At 42.2% G+C, this 17,213-nt stretch overlaps 1 protein-coding gene across 2 annotated transcripts in view; it reads left to right on the top strand.

Annotated features, from left to right (window-relative positions):
* The window catches only part of APOO (apolipoprotein O), a 57,942-nt gene extending 42,255 nt beyond the window's left edge, over window positions 1-15,687 (top strand). For both annotated transcript variants that reach the window (XM_088455379.1, XM_088455378.1), the window contains exons 7-9: window positions 6,508-6,612; window positions 10,267-10,358; window positions 15,499-15,687. In XM_088455379.1, the coding sequence (XP_088311505.1) occupies window positions 6,508-6,612; window positions 10,267-10,356 (195 nt within the window). In that variant the 3' untranslated portion in view covers window positions 10,357-10,358; window positions 15,499-15,687. The remainder of the gene's footprint in view (window positions 1-6,507; window positions 6,613-10,266; window positions 10,359-15,498) is intronic.
* The last annotated feature ends 1,526 nt before the right edge of the window (window positions 15,688-17,213 follow it).

The raw sequence follows: 17,213 nt of genomic DNA, 5'->3' as shown, positions 1-17,213 counted from the left end.
GGCCGGGACACGACGATCCAGCCACATAGCAGCCTCTCTCGGGGTGAAGAAGAATTTTGTTTCACCACCCGCAACCACTCGTAATTTAGAAGGGAACAGCATGGCGTATGGAAGATTAAGATCTCGCAGGCGACGCTTGACTGGAAGAAACTGTGCCCTCTCCTTTTGAACCTCGACGGAGAAGTCAGGGACCACCGAAATCCGGGAACCATTACATTCCATAGGACCTTTAGTGCGAGCCAGCCTTATCACAGTGTCCCGATCCTGATAGTGAAGGAATTTGGCAATGAAAGTACGCGGAGGGGCTCCAGGAGGAAGCGCTCTGGTCGGCACACGGTGAGCCCGCTCTACTGCAAAGTGTGGAGTAAAGACCTCCTGGCCATATGTTTCCAGCAACCATTTTTCCAGAAATTCCTCAGGGCTCGAGCCTTCCTCTTTTTCTGGTAGCCCCAGAAATCTGACGCTGTTGCGCCGAAGGCGCCCCTCCATAGCTGACATCTTTTTATGTACCACAGCCATCTGAGAATCCAAAGCAGCCACTTTCTCTTTTAGCGGAGATACCTTATCCTCAAGCGTAGAGGTCCGTGTTTCCACCTCTCCCACTCTCTCCCGGACACGTTGTAGATCGTGATGAATTATAGATAGGTCAGACTACACTTTGCCAATTTTATCAGCGAGCCTTTTCTCACTGGCCATGACAGCATCCAGCACACTCTGCAGTGTGGCCACAGAGGAGTCCTGCGGTACAGTATCGGCAATAGGAGACGCAGGAGGGGATCCGACATCCTGTTCATCACGAGGCGGGGGCTGCGGCGTTGATGAGCGAGAATAACGCTCCAGCTTCGCTGCTGCAGCAGCATGATGAGTTTTCCCCATATTTAAAATAGGTGAGGGAGGATAGTAATATAAAGTAGATAATAAATATCAGGAGCACCAACACTGTGTTTATATCAGAGGAGATCACAGATCCAGCACATAATCCAAAATGGCGGCCAGCAGCACCCCCAGCACTCAGGAGAGAGAGGCACCCAGGCAGGGGATCAGGGCAGCAGCAAGGGCCCTCAGCAGGAGAGAGGACTCAGCACCAGAGCCAGCACTAGGGAGAGCCAGGCAGTTAAACAGGGCTGTGTGCAGCAGCGCCGTGCGGAGACACGGAGCCCGCCAGTGTCCCATGTGACCCGCCGCGGCTATCACACCCGCCGAGGAGATCAGCTCCAACAAGGCTGAGGAGGCTGCAGAACGCTCCCAAACCCGGCGCAACAGTTACTGTAGGACTTCCGACGCCTGCCCAGGTCACTGTATCCCCGGAGCGCTGTAGCAGGAGATGATGCAGGATCTGGAGTTTGGAGAGCTCATAACTGTGTGTGCTACTCCATAGACGCCGTGGCCACGCCCCACTTCCCCATTTCTTTCTGATCATCATTACATAACTTCTCTTCAGTTCATCCTCAGACTCGCCAATTGGCTCGCCAATTGGTCCCTTATGCCTATTCAATCAGATTATCACACTGCAGGGTGGATAGTCCACATGGGGGAACTATGCAGTAATTTCAGTAACAAATCACATTTTATTAATCAGATGCAATGCGATTACTTACATGATTTGTATTGCTGGCAAGATGTATAATGTACCTTTCTGTGCTCCAGAAACAAAAATAAACAGTTTGAAAATATTTTACTTTGTAAGAACATACCACCGTTATATTATAGTCTGTGTGGTACATTTTTAATTGCCCTATTTTGCTTTTGACTCCCGTGTCATGCACAGAGCAGTACATAAGTTGGAGGTAAAGAAATAGAGTATCACCTTCACATTACCAGGGTCTTTGAGTTTTACCGTAATTTCCAACCTTGCTAGCTTCAATACAGGCTTCCAACACTAAGCCGGCTATGGCACTTCTGTACATTACTCCGTGCTTACTATGGGGATGGGCCCTGGCATTAAAATCTCTGGTAAGGAGGATACATGAATTAATTCAGAGGCCCATCATAGACGCCACCTGGAGCATGAGCTCCACCCACGCTACACCCCTGGAAATATCCAGTTAACACTGAACAATTTATTTTACCTTCATGGTTCATATTTGAAGATTTTAGTTTTAAGTTTTACAGTATTATTATTATTATCGTTTATTTATATAGCGCCACAAGTGTTCCGCAGCGCCTTACAAAGTACATAAATAGATTGATTTACTGTGACTTACAGTAAAATACAATACAATACATTACAGGGCATGGATAATATACATTGCTACATTTGCGACCATAACACCCAGATAAGCAACAATGCAAAGCAACCAAGTGTTAGGTGCCCTGGTAGAGAGTAAGAAGTAGTTGAAGGTAGAGTAAGGAGAAGCAGAAGAGGGTAGAGGGCCCTGCTCATAGGAGCTTACATTCTAAGGGTATATCAGTTAACTAACACAATAAAGCCCTGCAAGAGAACTGCATTTCATTTCACAATCTATTTTAAAAGATAAATGCACGGAATCACACTTTAACAACTGTATGACTGACAACTCACAACATATGCAAGATATTAATCTCTTCTGGGCTGCCTCCAAGCCTGTCCTGAGAGGACATATAACAGCACATGACGCCTACAAACGCAAAACTATGCAAGATGAGTATAAAAAGTTAAGCAGGAATTTATCAGACACTTATTCTTACTTATCTTCTCACACCATCTGAAAATGCGAAACAACAATACCTTGAAGCAAAAACCTTTTATGACACCTTATGTTCTGAAAAGGCTCTTATAGACATATCTTTTCAAAAACATAAATCTTCAAATGGGGCAATAAATCAGTGAAGCTACTCGCCTCTATGTTACGGCAAAAAGCAACTCCTAAATACATAACTAAAATCAAGTCCACAAACATAGACGCTCTAACGAGCCCAGACCAGATAGCGGAGGAATTCCTACGATATTACGAAAACTTATATTCTGCTCCCCCAGATGACCCTGCTTTAGGTGCAGATTTCTTACACCAGGCAGGTCTACCACATATTGCAATAGAGGACCAAGATCAGTTAAATGTCCCTATCACAGAGGAAGAAGTAAGGGGAATTATTCGTTATCTACCTACCGGCAAGACACCCGGTCCAGATGGTCTCGGTGCTGACTATTACAAAATATTATCGCCCCAAGTAAACCCTCATTTAACTAATTTATACAATTCTATAATGCAGGGAGGGGTAGCACCTCCCGACTTTAATACGGCACGTATTATCATCTTTCCGAAACTGGGTTGAGACCCCACTTCTGTAGCATCCTACCGACCTATCTCACTCCTCAACCAAGACTTAAAAATATTTTCTAAACTTATAGCACAACGCCTGCAACCAATACTAGCCAAATTAATTCACCCAACACAAACTGGGTTCATAAAGGGCCGGCATTCTGTTATAAATATTAGAACACTTATAGCAGCAATGGAACATACTTTCCAAGCAAATAAAAAACAAAGGGCCTGATTCAGAGCCGGACGCTCTGACCAGAGCGCTCGCTCTGAATCAGGGCCCACCTCCATAAATATGGAGCGTCCTCCTGGACGCTCGTATTGCTGTGGGTCACCACTCACAGCATATACGAGCGTGCCATCGCGACCATCGCCAGTACGAGCAGAAGCCTGCGGTTGAGTTTCTCAACCGCAAGGCCAGGAGTGATTTTGGCTCTATCAGAGCCAAAATCACTCCCACTGACATCACTAGTGATGTAAGTGGGGCCGGCTTCTGACGGTAGGCATTCCCTTGGGAACGCCTCCGTCTGGCAGGCACGCCCACCAAAGGGGGCGTGCTGTCAATCAACATCGACTGCACGCCCCCTTTGATCAGACACTACGAGCGAAGGAAAGTCCTTCGCTCGTCGCGTCTCGCGCATGCGCACGACGGAGCTCCCTCCGTCGTGCGCATGCGCAGTGCAGACCATCGACCCACTTGCGAGCGGACAGCCGCTCGCGAGTGGGTTTGAATCAGGCCCAAAATGTAGTGATCAGCTGTGATGCTGACAAGCCATTCGATAGGGTCAACTGGCCCCATATTCTTCGCATTTTTAATTTACAAGGTTTTGGCCCCGAATTCACACATATTTTTCAAACACTGTATAAATCCCCAACTGCTTATTTAACTATCAATACATTAAATACTAGACGCTTTCCCCTTCACAGGGGGACTAGGCAAGGGTGCCAACTATCACAGATACTCTTCCATTTAGCAATAGATCCACTAATTCGTCATTTTTACCAACTGTCTGCTTGGCGAGGTATCCGTGGGGTTGATCATGAAATTAAAGTTTCTGCCTTTGCGGACGACCTGCTATTGTATTTTCATAATCCTAAACAGGCTATTCCCTTATTAGTGGAGAAACTACAGGACTTAACCAAAATAGCAGGATTTATGGTCAACACATCCAAAACAGAAGCTTCTAGTATTTTATCCTGATGCTCTTGCGGGCTGGAATAACAACTTTCCAGTCAAATGGACTAACTCCACTTTGAAATATTTGGGAGTACTGTTTACCCCGCACCCTTCTAACTTATACTCAGTGAACTACAAAAAACTTTTAACACAAACACTAGATGATTTTTGTAAATGGAGTACCTTACCCCTGTCATACATAGGCAGATGTCATGTCATTAAAATGATTAGCTTTCCCCGTATACTATATTTGATTCAAATGCTACCCATTCTTGTATCAAAAAAAGATCTCCAAACACTTAATAAAGAAATGCAGCGGTTTATATGGGCTAACAAATGCCACAGTTATTCTATTTTCTTATTCTATAGCAGCTAATTACCGCTTTGCTATAGATTGGATCAGTGGGGCCAACAACTACTCTTTATTTTCACTAGAACAGGCATTTAGCCCAGATATACATTTAGTAGCGTTACTACACACCAAACCTTCATTGATGCCAAAACAAATCAGAGATAACGTGCTTCTCTCCTCCACTTGTAGCGCCTGGAGGCAGCTCAGATCACTCTTGGGAATTTCTCCGTTTCATTCCCTCTTTCTCCCGTTAATGAATAACCCTGCTTTTTCTAGAGGCCGATCATCACAATATATCAAAAACTGGTCCCTAGGTGGTCTGAAATATCTACACCAATTTTGAGATGTCGATACTGCCAAACCTCACACACTTAGCCAACTACAAGCCAAATTCCCTCACCTAATCATTTCGCTGTTTCCTTATTTACAAATGTCAAGCTATCTTGCGACAACACTTCGATTGATGTCTGACGAAGATAAACACTTTAGATTGGATAATGCTCTGTGTCTAAGGCCTTTAGAATAATGTTCATCTTCATACATTTACACTTTTACTCGCTCTGTTATAGATTTGGAGTCTATTACGGGAGGGTTGGCTAAGTGGAGAGAAGCCTTCCCAGACTTTAGTATATCCCAATTAACAATAGCCACCCAAAAACTAAACAAACAGTTGATTGCTGTATCGTATGCAGAACTATAAGATTCTCCACCGAGCATACTTCACTCCCAAACTCAAATTTTTTTAGGACAATCTTGATACCTCCAATTGTTATAAATGTGATTCGCCAGAGGCGGACATATACCATTGTCTTTGGCTGTGCCCCAAAGTAGTAGAATTTTGGGACCAAGTTCACCATTATATTCAACATAGCCTAGCGATAACTGTTCCTCTTTCACAGGACTGGATATTTTGGGGCATATTCCCAAAGGATCCTTCTTACAATATAACCAGAAGTAATAAACTGCTCTTGGTTAAGATTGCAGGGGCAGCTAGGAAACAATTTTATCACAGTGGATAGAACCCACGACACCAAGCCTTACGCTATTCCTGCCCAGAGTCTCATATCTGTTTCACATTGAATGGACAGATACATCGACTAACAGAGAAGGTATGGCAGAAAAGTTTTTCTCTATTTGGTTACCATATATAAAGACCTAAGCCCCAGAGTTGAAACAAACACTCAAAACATGTTTCCTATTAACAACATGGTATGTAATTAGGTTACAATGTGTCAATTTTTAAACGTTAGCTCCTGTATACATGTGGATCATTGTTAAACATTCTGTTGTGAATGACCTTAATATTTTGTAATGTTACTTTTCAGTAGACACTATGTAATAATTGTATTTGTTTTTGCAAGCCAATAAAAAATTATTATTGAAAAAAAAGATAAATGCACAAAAAAAATAAGAAAAATTATTTTCCTCCATACCCTGTCCAGCAGGCTCCCCCGTGTCTGTAATGGCCTGAACAGCTTGCATTCCAGTGTTATTTTCTCTAAAAATTAGTTTTACTGGGCCCTTCATTGGGATGAATGGGAAATTCATCCCGTCGCAGGGCCCAGTAAAAAAAATTTTTTTGTTATCCTTTAAAAATCATCTCTAGCAAATGAGATTTCTAAATGTCCTAATACAATCATCTTGTAAAATAGTTTTCTAATTGTACTTTGTATATAAAATATTATGAGAAAATTGTACTAAAAAAGTAGTAATGTTATCATCCGCTCTTTTTCTTCAAGGGAACTGGCACAGTCCTCTATGATTGGAGTCTCCAAGGACTTGTAACTTTAGAATCTTTGTGGAAAGATGGTGGGAAAAAAAAATCTACCAAAAAAAGTGAAAAGGTAAGAGTATAATCGGGAAATTCAGAAATGCATTCCTCCACAAAGGGCCTGGTTCCCCCACATAGGGCCTGGTTCCCCCACATAGGGCCTGGTTCTGAGTCAGACGTAAAGGGAAATGCGGATGGAGATCTACAGACTGCGCATGCACCGTAAAATGAAATCACAGACTGCGCATGGGCTGGGCACAGATGTAGATTGCAAGTGTGTACAGATAATCCTTCCAGTAATGGACCACTCTGTCTATGAAATGGGAGGTAACTAGGCAGTGACCATATGATCGCTCGGAACTAATCCATCTCGTGGGCGTCTAAGCTGACTTCGTGCTTATTCATAGCATGTGGACAGACATGGGACATCTGTTTCATACGGATCTTTTCCACCCAGCATGGGGTGAGTGCAAGTCCTAATACTAATAAATGGGGCTCTGGTTGGAAAAACAGTGGGTATGCCGGCTTTCCCCATGCAGGTGCACGAACACTCTGCATATAAGAGCGGATACTCATATAAGGTAGTAAGCAGGCTGCCTCGGCCGTACTGGGAATTAGCAGCAGACGTGTCTGACTCGGAATCAGTCCCGTAATGTACAAGCTGATAATGTGGGGTGTTACTTGTATACACTGTCTCCACTGTATACACTACACTGATAGGCATCCATGCGAGGTCATGCTGCAAGTGACTGGAGCTCATTTAATTAGATATAGAGAGAAATATTCCAGTTCCTGAGACCTGTATTATCCTTACATGGGGGGAATTCAATTCAACTCGCTATTGAATAGCAACGGGAGGGACTTCTGAAGCTAATCAATACACCGCGCTGTTTGGGCGCGCTAATGATTTCTTCTCGCACCCCCCTGGGGATACAAAGAGAAATCCAACCAAAGTGCTGGGTGCGCGGCTGTTTTTCTACATACGCGGCGCTAACAGCCGCGCACCCTGCACTTTGGGCAGAGAATGTCGGTTACCGCGCCTAATAGTCTTGTTAAGGCGCGATAACCGGCATTCTCCGACCACGCAGCGCACTGAATTGAATATCTCCGGGAGCTCGCTTCCGGAACTATTCAATTCGCGTTGAATTGAATCTCCCCCATAGTGACCTTAAAGTGGAGTTGGTTAGTTGACTGCAGTGAGCCAGTGGTCTTTTGTCAGACTGGCAGCAAAGTCAAAAGCAATAATACATTGGGGTTATATGTTTTTGTTGCAGCATCTAGCTTACTTATGTATAGGCACAATACACTCTTACATTGATTTGTCATTAGTAACGCTTTCACTTTTTGCTAATAACCTCTGCTTCAAAACAATATATAGAAGTTGGTCTTTTTTCCATAAGTAACATTTAGACAAACATTTTAGTTATCCAAGAATTAGCCAACCTAAACTGTATTGCAGGTGTTTCTCCCAACTTCCCCCTCACATCCCTGTACTTTCATTTTATCTGTAGCGTAGAGGTTCCCAAATGCGTTCCTCAAGGCTCCCCAACAGTTTAGGTTTTAGAGAGATCCTTGGTGGAGCACAGGTGACTTGATTAGTACCTCAGTCAGTTTGATTTAACCACCTGTGCTCAACCATGGCTATTTCTAAAACCTGAACTGTTGGGGAGCCTTGAGGACCACGTTTGGGAACCTCTGCTGTAGCGTATTATGTATATCATCATTGTTTCTTCATAAGGCACCACAAAGTGCCGCAGCGCTGGGCAGTCTGTGCTACCAATCATACATACAAAACAAAACAGACTACAGATGAGGTTCACCAAAGCTCAACAATCTATAGGGAGAGGGCAATGCTGAGACCGTAGGAGCTAGCGGAACATATGCCTCTGTTGTTGATATGCTTGTTGAAAGTATTATGAAAAGGCTTTTAGAATGTATTATCTGTGCATATGTCAGATGCAGAGCATAGAATGTGATGGCAGATAAGAACCACACAGCCCATCTTGTCTACACATTTTTGTTCTTAAAACCCACAGACCTTATTTGATCCTTTGCTTTGTCAGATTTACCATAGACTTATGTCTGTCCTAAGCATCTTCATTTACTTTTTTGTAAAATTACTGTTTTTGAAATATCCCCTAAACCTGCTGCCGTCCAGTGTCAGTGCATGTTATTTCCTTCACCTTCTCTTCTGTAACAAGCTTTGCTCTACGTATTAATTGTAACATCTGAATATATTCAATTTGCTGCAATTGTCGTACTTTAACAATCAGTATTGCATCAATTCAAACACCGTTGAATTCAGTTCCAAGCTTTCCAGTTCATTTATCAGTCTTCGATGTGGAAAGTGTTAAAGCCCTTACTGAAATCTAGATAAGTTTCATGTTTCATTTTTGATTTATTACATTAGCCACCCACTCAAAAAGAAAGAACAGCAATCAGATTTGAATATATATGATATATCTGATGTCAGGGCTACATACAGTAGCTATGCCAAGTTCATAGTGACCTGGCTAGAGATTAGAGAGTCGCCCTCTTATAGTTACCTGGTCGGGCACGATATTACTCTAATATAAGCATGCTCTGTGAAGATGTGACATTTAATTCTGGGAGTTCACAGTGAGTACCGCAGGTAACAGTTGGCTCAGATGGACAGGCAAGGGCGATGTCTAGATATCCGGATCTAACATGATGTTGGTCCTCTCAGGTTTACATCTGTCTCTTAGTTCTATACTCTAGACAGTCTTTTTTTTTAAACCTGACAAATTGGGATTAAAGGCTCTATAGACCGCTTCCCCCCTCTTTCCACCCTGTAAATCCTTCCCAATCCCTCTAATTGACTTTGTATTGTAGTCACTTGTATATGTTGCTTATTCTATTTTAGGGCAATGTGAGGATTATTGCTGTGGTTTATACTTGTATCAGTAATATGCTCATCCCCAGCCCTGGCCCCGTCCTGTTGTAATACATACCTGTGCCGGCACTGCAGGGTTGTACTCTCTGTCTGTCCTGTCTCTGTGGTGGCAGTAAGGCCCTGTGTATGTCTATCTCAGGACATGCTTTAGCCGATTATTATATAGTCTGATATTTTTAATTTATCTACTTCTCTTAATTCATCAATACAGAAGGTTAAACAAATTGAAAAACGCTTCTAAATCCGCATGAACTCATCAAATGTATGCTTCTGTTTTAAATGACTTTTTACTGCATGAAAATATACATTGCAAAAGGCCCTTATGTAGCACATATGGTTTAGGATATCAGGTAGCATAAATGCAGGGTTCTATTGTTACCTCTACATCAGCAGTAGCCTTTTGTTGGATGCACATGGTAAGCATGTTCAGAGATTCAGAACTATTATAGATGACCCTATGTTACATTAATATCCTGCATTGTATTTAGGGCTGATAGGTACATTGAGCCTGAATAGACCACATCCAAATGCATTCAGACAGTCTGCCAAATCATATACACCTTTGTAACAGTAACTTTCCTAGAGCAAAGCTACAAATTCTTTATTGCTAGCAGTTAGTTATGCTATACCAAAATCCATTTACAATTATCGCAGCAGCAGTATTCCTGTGTGAACAATAATTACTTAAACAAGGGGAAAAAAACAGCCACCATGAGATGTTTTAAACAAAGGGGCTTAAAGGTTCCTGAGTTTGATTATACAGTGTGACATGCAGAAAGAGAGGATCTAATAAAATAATTGTTTCCTTTAAAGCCTGTGACCTCTGACCCATCAGTAAGTAGCGACCTGTTGTCAGCTGAGGAAAAATCACAGCTGGATACTTCATCTGAAAGCTCAAATTGAAGGTGAGCGCTAACCATAAGTATCATTGACTACATGTGTGTTTGTATGTGTTAAGGCCCCCATACATCAGAGATTGATTGCAGCAATCGTGCAATTTGCAATCGATTGTGTATAAAAATCTATCCCTTTTTCAATCGATTGCAGATTGCAGAATTGCAACAATCGATTGATAAAGGGAAAGATTTTTATACACAATCGATTGCAAATTGCACGATTGCTGCAATCAATCTCTGATGTATGGGGGCCTTTACACTGGGGTGTTTAGGGTGAATACAGGTGTTTTATCCTCCTCCTAGTAAAGAAACACATACAGTGCTGTAGTGATAAGGTGCATACACACGATCAGATCTGTCATAGTGAGAAGTCGCATCAGCTTTATGTTCAGACAAACAAAAAAAAGAATCTTTCAAGGAAAAGAACACCAAACCTACTGAGAAAGATGGAGGAGGCTCGGGTATGTTTTGGGTCTGCTCAGCTATGCTGCATTGGGCAGGGGGTTCCTTGAATCTGTGCAGGTGGATGGGAAGATAAAAAGTACTTTCACAAAGCTTTATACCTCTTCAGGATCAATATTGGAATCGAGTATCACCATGGCTAGAGCTCTATGATTATTGGAAGATACACTCCACACGCATATAGCAATATGTCAGTAACATTCTGATTATAGGAGAGTCAGAACATTGTAAATGCCCAGACAATACAGGCAATACATTATTGCAGAAACAAAGTTGGATTGTGACAAACCTCTTTCCCTCATGGCAAACCCATTTTTGAGGGTACATATAAGTTCCATACAGAACAAAATAACTCCTGTCAGAGGACATATTCCTCATAATATTACACTTTTGATTGGAACGTTTTCATCCATAGAGGGGCAGTTCCTTGCGCAGGATGACATGTGCAGTCTTTGTGGAATCAGAAATATTGTTCATCGGATCACAACATCAGCCTTTTAAGAACTACAAGGAAGTATCTCATCTGGTGGCAGAACCCCAGGCTAATGCTGGACGATGTGTATGTATGCAGCTAGACATTGGCAGCGACGGGACCAGAGGGGGAGCCAGCATCAGAAAGTGCATACACATTTGCCAATGCGGGCAGCGATGGAGACACGGCGGGGCCATGCTGCATTCAGCATGGCCCTCGTTAACTAGATCTCCTGTCGGCCCTGCATGTATGGTCGACAGAGGATGTCGCTGATGACCCATGGGAGCGCGCATCATCAGCGACATTGTAGGTACACACTATAGCTGCTTATAGACAGATTTATCCTCACTCAAAAGAACTTTGGCCGTGATTCAATTCAATGCGATGTTGAATAGCCCTGGGAGGGAGTTCCGGGAGCTATTCAAGTCAGCGCGTTGCTAAGCCGGAGAATGCCGGTATTTTTGACGACTTAACCTGGGTGTTTAGTCGGGAGAACCGCCATTTTCCGACTAAAGTGTTAGCCGCACGGGTGTTAGCGCCGTGCTAAGCCGGAAAACAGCCTCGCAGCCGGCACTTTTGTCGGATTTCTCCTCGCATCCCAGGAGGGTGCAAGAAGAAATCCTTCCACCCTACCAAACATTGTGTTGAATTGAATAACTTCAGGAGCTCCCTCCTGGGGTATTCAACATTGCATGGATTTGAATCACCCCCATTGTAGCAACAAACCAGAAGTACCAAATTTCATCTCTGAGCACAAAATTCCAAGAATATAATACAGTATGTGCTCAGTCACATTGAGGTTTCAATTGGCCTATGTCTTATCTCTCTCCTGATGGGAACTATCAAAAAAGAGAACGTAGAAGTCACTGCCACTTCCATTTTGGCAATAGCATCTGTGGTTCCCGGTGGCTTGGCAGATATTTCAGGAGGAACCATGGCCTCTACCTCCTCCTCCATATCTATTGCTTCACAGTGCAGTGTTTCACCAAAATGTGCACCAACTAAATTTAATGGCATGGATATTGAGTGGTAACTGCTCAGAGTGAAAGGAGTATCAGAGTCTGTAATCAATACACTTACAGTCAAGGAAGAGATGCTTTTCTACAGCGTATTACCGATTTTGGAGGACAATTTAGAGCCTGTTGTTTATCTTCATTAAAGCCAGCTAAAGCTCTCATTCCAAATATCCTTCATTGTTTTTTACAAACTGTATTCCGTAAAAAGGTTCTTGCCTTACCCACGCAAAGTACAAGTGTCAGAATTGGCTTTAGTAAATTGATCATTAGTTTGTTTCCAGACAGTGAAGATAATTTGCCCCTCAATTAGGTTGTTTAGCCGCATGGTACCTCAATTTAGTACTTTAATGCTCTGATGGATACTTCATTTGAACCAATACAGAGAAGTCTTGTGGAGATGGATCACACTGAACGTAGTGTACTATTAGCAATTACTTCTGCCTGAAGGGTTGCAGAGTTACAACACTGATGGTGCAAGAAAGTCCTTCTAAATATCTACCTATGAGGATAAATTGTTCACACTTTCTTTTTTACCAAAGGTGATATCTACATTTCTGTATTAACCAGAAAATTGTTTTATTATCTATTTACCCACAGCTGGTGGTTATCAAAGAAAAGAAAGTCCATATCTCTGATCTTAGCGAGAGTGACTACTGTATATTTATCCTAAGCAATGAGTCTCAGGAGTTCAGAACAGTTGTTTGTAATTTCAGCAGGACCTCTGTCATGTTATGCTTATGCCCCTTCCAAACAAGACATTTCTAGATGGATCAGATAACTAATCATACAGGCGTAGAAGAAGTGTGGACATATAGGACCTACGCTAAACAAGCGGTGGCAGCAATGAGGGATCAAACTTCGATGACAGAACTTTGCTAGGCAACATGATGGCCACCTGCCTGTACCTTCACTAGCCATTGTCACTTGGATATATTATCCTCTGCTTATTCTCAGTTTGGTACATATGTTCTCCACCCAGCTTGATTATGCAGAATATATACTGTGCGTGTAGGTGTATGAATATATATATGTATATTTTATTAATTATAGGAATCCTGGATCACCCACTTAAAAGAAAAAACAACGCATACTACTGTGTATGTTTTTCTATAAATAAATCATACCGATTGAATGAGAACAGCTGGGGTGTTATTGTTGTATATTATTCTGCATAAATAGCTGTCATTATATGAATATTGGTGCAATTCTTTTCGCTTAAAGATAACATTCTTCATGGTGACCTTTAGGAACTTTTATGGAACTTAAAAAAAAAAAAAAAAAAAAAGAATTATTGTAATAAAACAGACTAGAAATAACATTTGCTTAGGCTATGTTACTAGTGAGTAAAGCAATTATACAAAAAATATTCCCTAGACAATAGGGAAACAAAGCCAATATTGTAAGTAGCCTGTCACAATAGTGTAAGTGCAGTGTATGTGGTTTATGTAAGTAGCCTGTCAGAATAGTGTATGTACAATGTATGTGGTTTATGTAAGTAGCCTGCCAGAATAGTGTACAGTATGTGCAGTGTATGTGGTTTATGTAAGTAGCCTGCCAGAATAGTGTACTGTATGTGGTTTATGCAAGTAGCTTGCCAGAATAGTGTATATACAGTGTATGTGGTTTATGTAAGTAGCTTGCCAGAATAGTGTATGTACAGTGTATGTGGTTTATGTAAGTAGCTTGCCAGAATAGTGTATGTACAGTGTATGTGGTTTATGTAAGTAGCTTGCCAGAATAGTGTACAGTATGTGCAGTGTATGTGGTTTATGTAAGTAGCCTGCCAGAATAGTGTACTGTGTGTGCGCTGTATGTGGTTTATGCAAGTAGCTTGCCAGAATAGTGTATGTGCGCTGTATGTGGTTTATGTAAGTAGCTTGTCAGAATAGTGTATGTGCAGTGTAGGTGGTTTTTGTAAGTAGCCTGGCAGAATAGTGTATGTGCGCTGTATGTGGTTTATGTAAGGAGTCTGTCAGAATAGTGTATGTGCATTGTACAGTCAGGTGCATAAATATTGGGACATTGACAGAATTTTCATATTTTGGGGTCTATTCACCACCACAATGGCTTTGAAATGAAACAAACAAGATGTGCTTTATCTGCAGACTTTCAGATTTAATTTGAGGGTAATTACATCCAAATCAGGTGAACTGTTTAGGAATTACAACGGTTTCTATATGTGCCTCCCACTTTTTAAGGGGCCAAAAATAATGGGACAAACTAAACAATCCTAAATCTAACTTTCACTTTTTAATACTTTGTTGCAAGTCCTTAGCAGGCAATTACAGCCTGAAGTCTGGAATGCATAGACATCACCAGACGCTGGATTTCATCCCTGGTGATGCTCTGCCAAGCCTCTACTGCAAATGTCTTCAGTTTCTGCTTGTTCTTGGGGCATTTTTCCTTCAGTTTTGTCTTCATCAAGTGAAATGCATGCTCATGCATTGTATGTGGTTTCTGTAAGTAGCCTGCCAGAATAGTGCATGTGCATTGTATGTGGTTTCTGTAAGTAGCCTGCCAGAATAGTGTATGTGCATTGTATGTGGTTTCTGTAAGTAGCCTGCCAGAATAGTGTATGTGCGCTGTATGTGGTTTATGTAAGTAGCCTGCCAGAATAGTGTATGTGCGCTGTATGTGGTTTATGTAAGTAGCCTGCCAGAATAGTGCATGTGCATTGTATGTGGTTTCTGTAAATAGCCTGCCAGAATAGTGTATGTGCATTGTATGTGGTTTCTGTAAGTAGCCTGCCAGAATAGTGTATGTGCGCTGTATGTGGTTTCTGTAAGTAGCCTGCCAGAATAGTGCATGTGCATTGTATGTGGTTTCTGTAAGTAGCCTGCCAGAATATTGTATGTGCGCTGTATGTGGTTTCTGTAAGTAGCCTCCCAGAATAGTGTATGTGCATTGTATGTGGTTTCTGTAAGGAGCCTGCCAGAATAGTGTATGTGCATTGTATGTGGTTTCTGTAAGGAGCCTGCCAGAATAGTGTATGTACAGTGTATGTGGTTTCTGTAAGGAGCCTCCCAGAATAGTGTATACAGTGTATGTGGTTTCTGTAAGGAGCCTGCCAGAATAGTGTATGTACAGTGTATGTGGTTTCTGTAAGGAGCCTCCCAGAGTAGTGTATACAGTGTATGTGGTTTCTGTAAGGAGCCTGCCAGAATAGTTTTGTAAGTACAAATCTATTTCTCTGTTACAGAGTCTTCTTCGCTTAGGAGCTGCTTCCAGTGCATCTCAGGAATCCCACAACTTGCACTGATGCACCTGAAGGGGATCTGCCTGAGGATATGCTCAAACATTGAGTAATTATGCAGTACCCAATGCTAGATGCTGTTATTTATGTACAAAATATACATCAGTTAATAAACATGTTTTATTTGCAAGTTCATTGACTTTTTAATCTAATGTATCATAGTCTAATGCAGTGAAAGGTAATGAGTGTAATAATACACTGCAGGGGCTTCATTGATGGCCCTCTGACCTTCAAAAGGGCCACATATTACCTTTATTAAAGCAAGAGACACCTTTCTATAATAACATGTTTGCAGGCCTTTTAAACTAGTGTTACAAGCTATAACAAATCTGACAATAAAGCAGGAAGAATCTGGGGGCCAAAGGTGAGGGCCACTTATTGCCCTAAACTGGCACAAATTTATTTTACATGTCTGTGAGCATAAGTGTTGGTGGTTGTGATTTGTTGTTAGGAAAGGTTAGGCTGAAATGCCAGAGGGTTTAGGTGCGATACACAAGAATAGGCTGAAAGGGCAGAGAGTTTAGGTACAATAGACAATGATAAGCTGATATGGCAGAGAGTTTAGGTACAATACACAACAATAGTCTGATATGGCAGAGGGTTTAGGTACAATACACAAGGATAGGCTGAAAGGGCAGAGGGTTTAGGTACAATACACAAGGATAAGCTGAAAGGGCAGAGGGTTTAGGTACAATACACAAGGATAGGCTGATAGGGCAGAGGGTTTAGGTACAATATACAAGGATAAGCTGAAAGGGCACAGGGTTTAGTTACAATACACAAGGATAGGCTGATAGGGCAGAGGGTTTAGGTACAATACACAAGGATAGGCTGAAAGGGCAGAGGGTTTAGGTACAATACACAAGAATATGGTGATAGGGCAGAAGGTTTAGGTACAATACACAAGGATAGGCTGATAGGGCAGAGGGTTTAGGTACAGTACACAAGGATAGGCTGATAGGGCAGAAGGTTTAGGTACAATACACAAGGATAGGCTGATAGGGCAGAAGGTTTAGGTACAGTACACAAGGATACTTCTTGTGCTTTAGTCACTTTACTGATTATTTTCTTTTCAAAAGTGACACTCAATTTTTTTTATTGAATAATTTAAAATATATATATATTTTAGTTACCACCCACCCAGTAGTAGCATATTTTCCATAGGCATTACTCCCCCAACCCGTATTCAGAGTTCCCCTTTAGAGAATGAGCCCCTCCCACCAGTGGTAGCAGATTCCCTCAGCAATGGAGTCTGCCTTCCTCCCCATTGTCTATAGATTCCCCCTCCCACTATGCAGAGCTCACACGCAGTAACACTGATTGGTGCATCCTTAGACGCCACCATTGGTCGCACCATCGAAACCTGCAGCAGCTTTATGGCTGGTGCAGTTTCTCCATTGGTGTATGGCCTCCTATGTGAGCGTTCCAGCATCTGTGTACTCAACCACTTTCATCCGACACGCCAGTGACACGCCCATAAGACAGACCCTCACCATGCGTGCACTAAGGCACCACCCAGTCACCGCCAGGAACACCCACTACATTTTCAATATACCTCTCTGCGTGCCCCTGAACTTATAACTTGACTGTGCATGAACACAATTGGGGTACATGAGCAGTGCGACTCCACTGCGTCCAACATCGGCAGTGCGTACACCTCT

The sequence above is a fragment of the Taudactylus pleione genome, unplaced genomic scaffold (assembly GCF_031769625.1).
Source record: "Taudactylus pleione unplaced genomic scaffold, aTauple2 ptg000040l, whole genome shotgun sequence".
In the NCBI taxonomy this organism is placed as follows: Eukaryota; Metazoa; Chordata; class Amphibia; order Anura; family Myobatrachidae; genus Taudactylus; species Taudactylus pleione.
The sequence above is the reverse complement of the archived record's forward strand: the minus strand, read 5'-3'. Positions and strand labels throughout refer to the sequence as shown.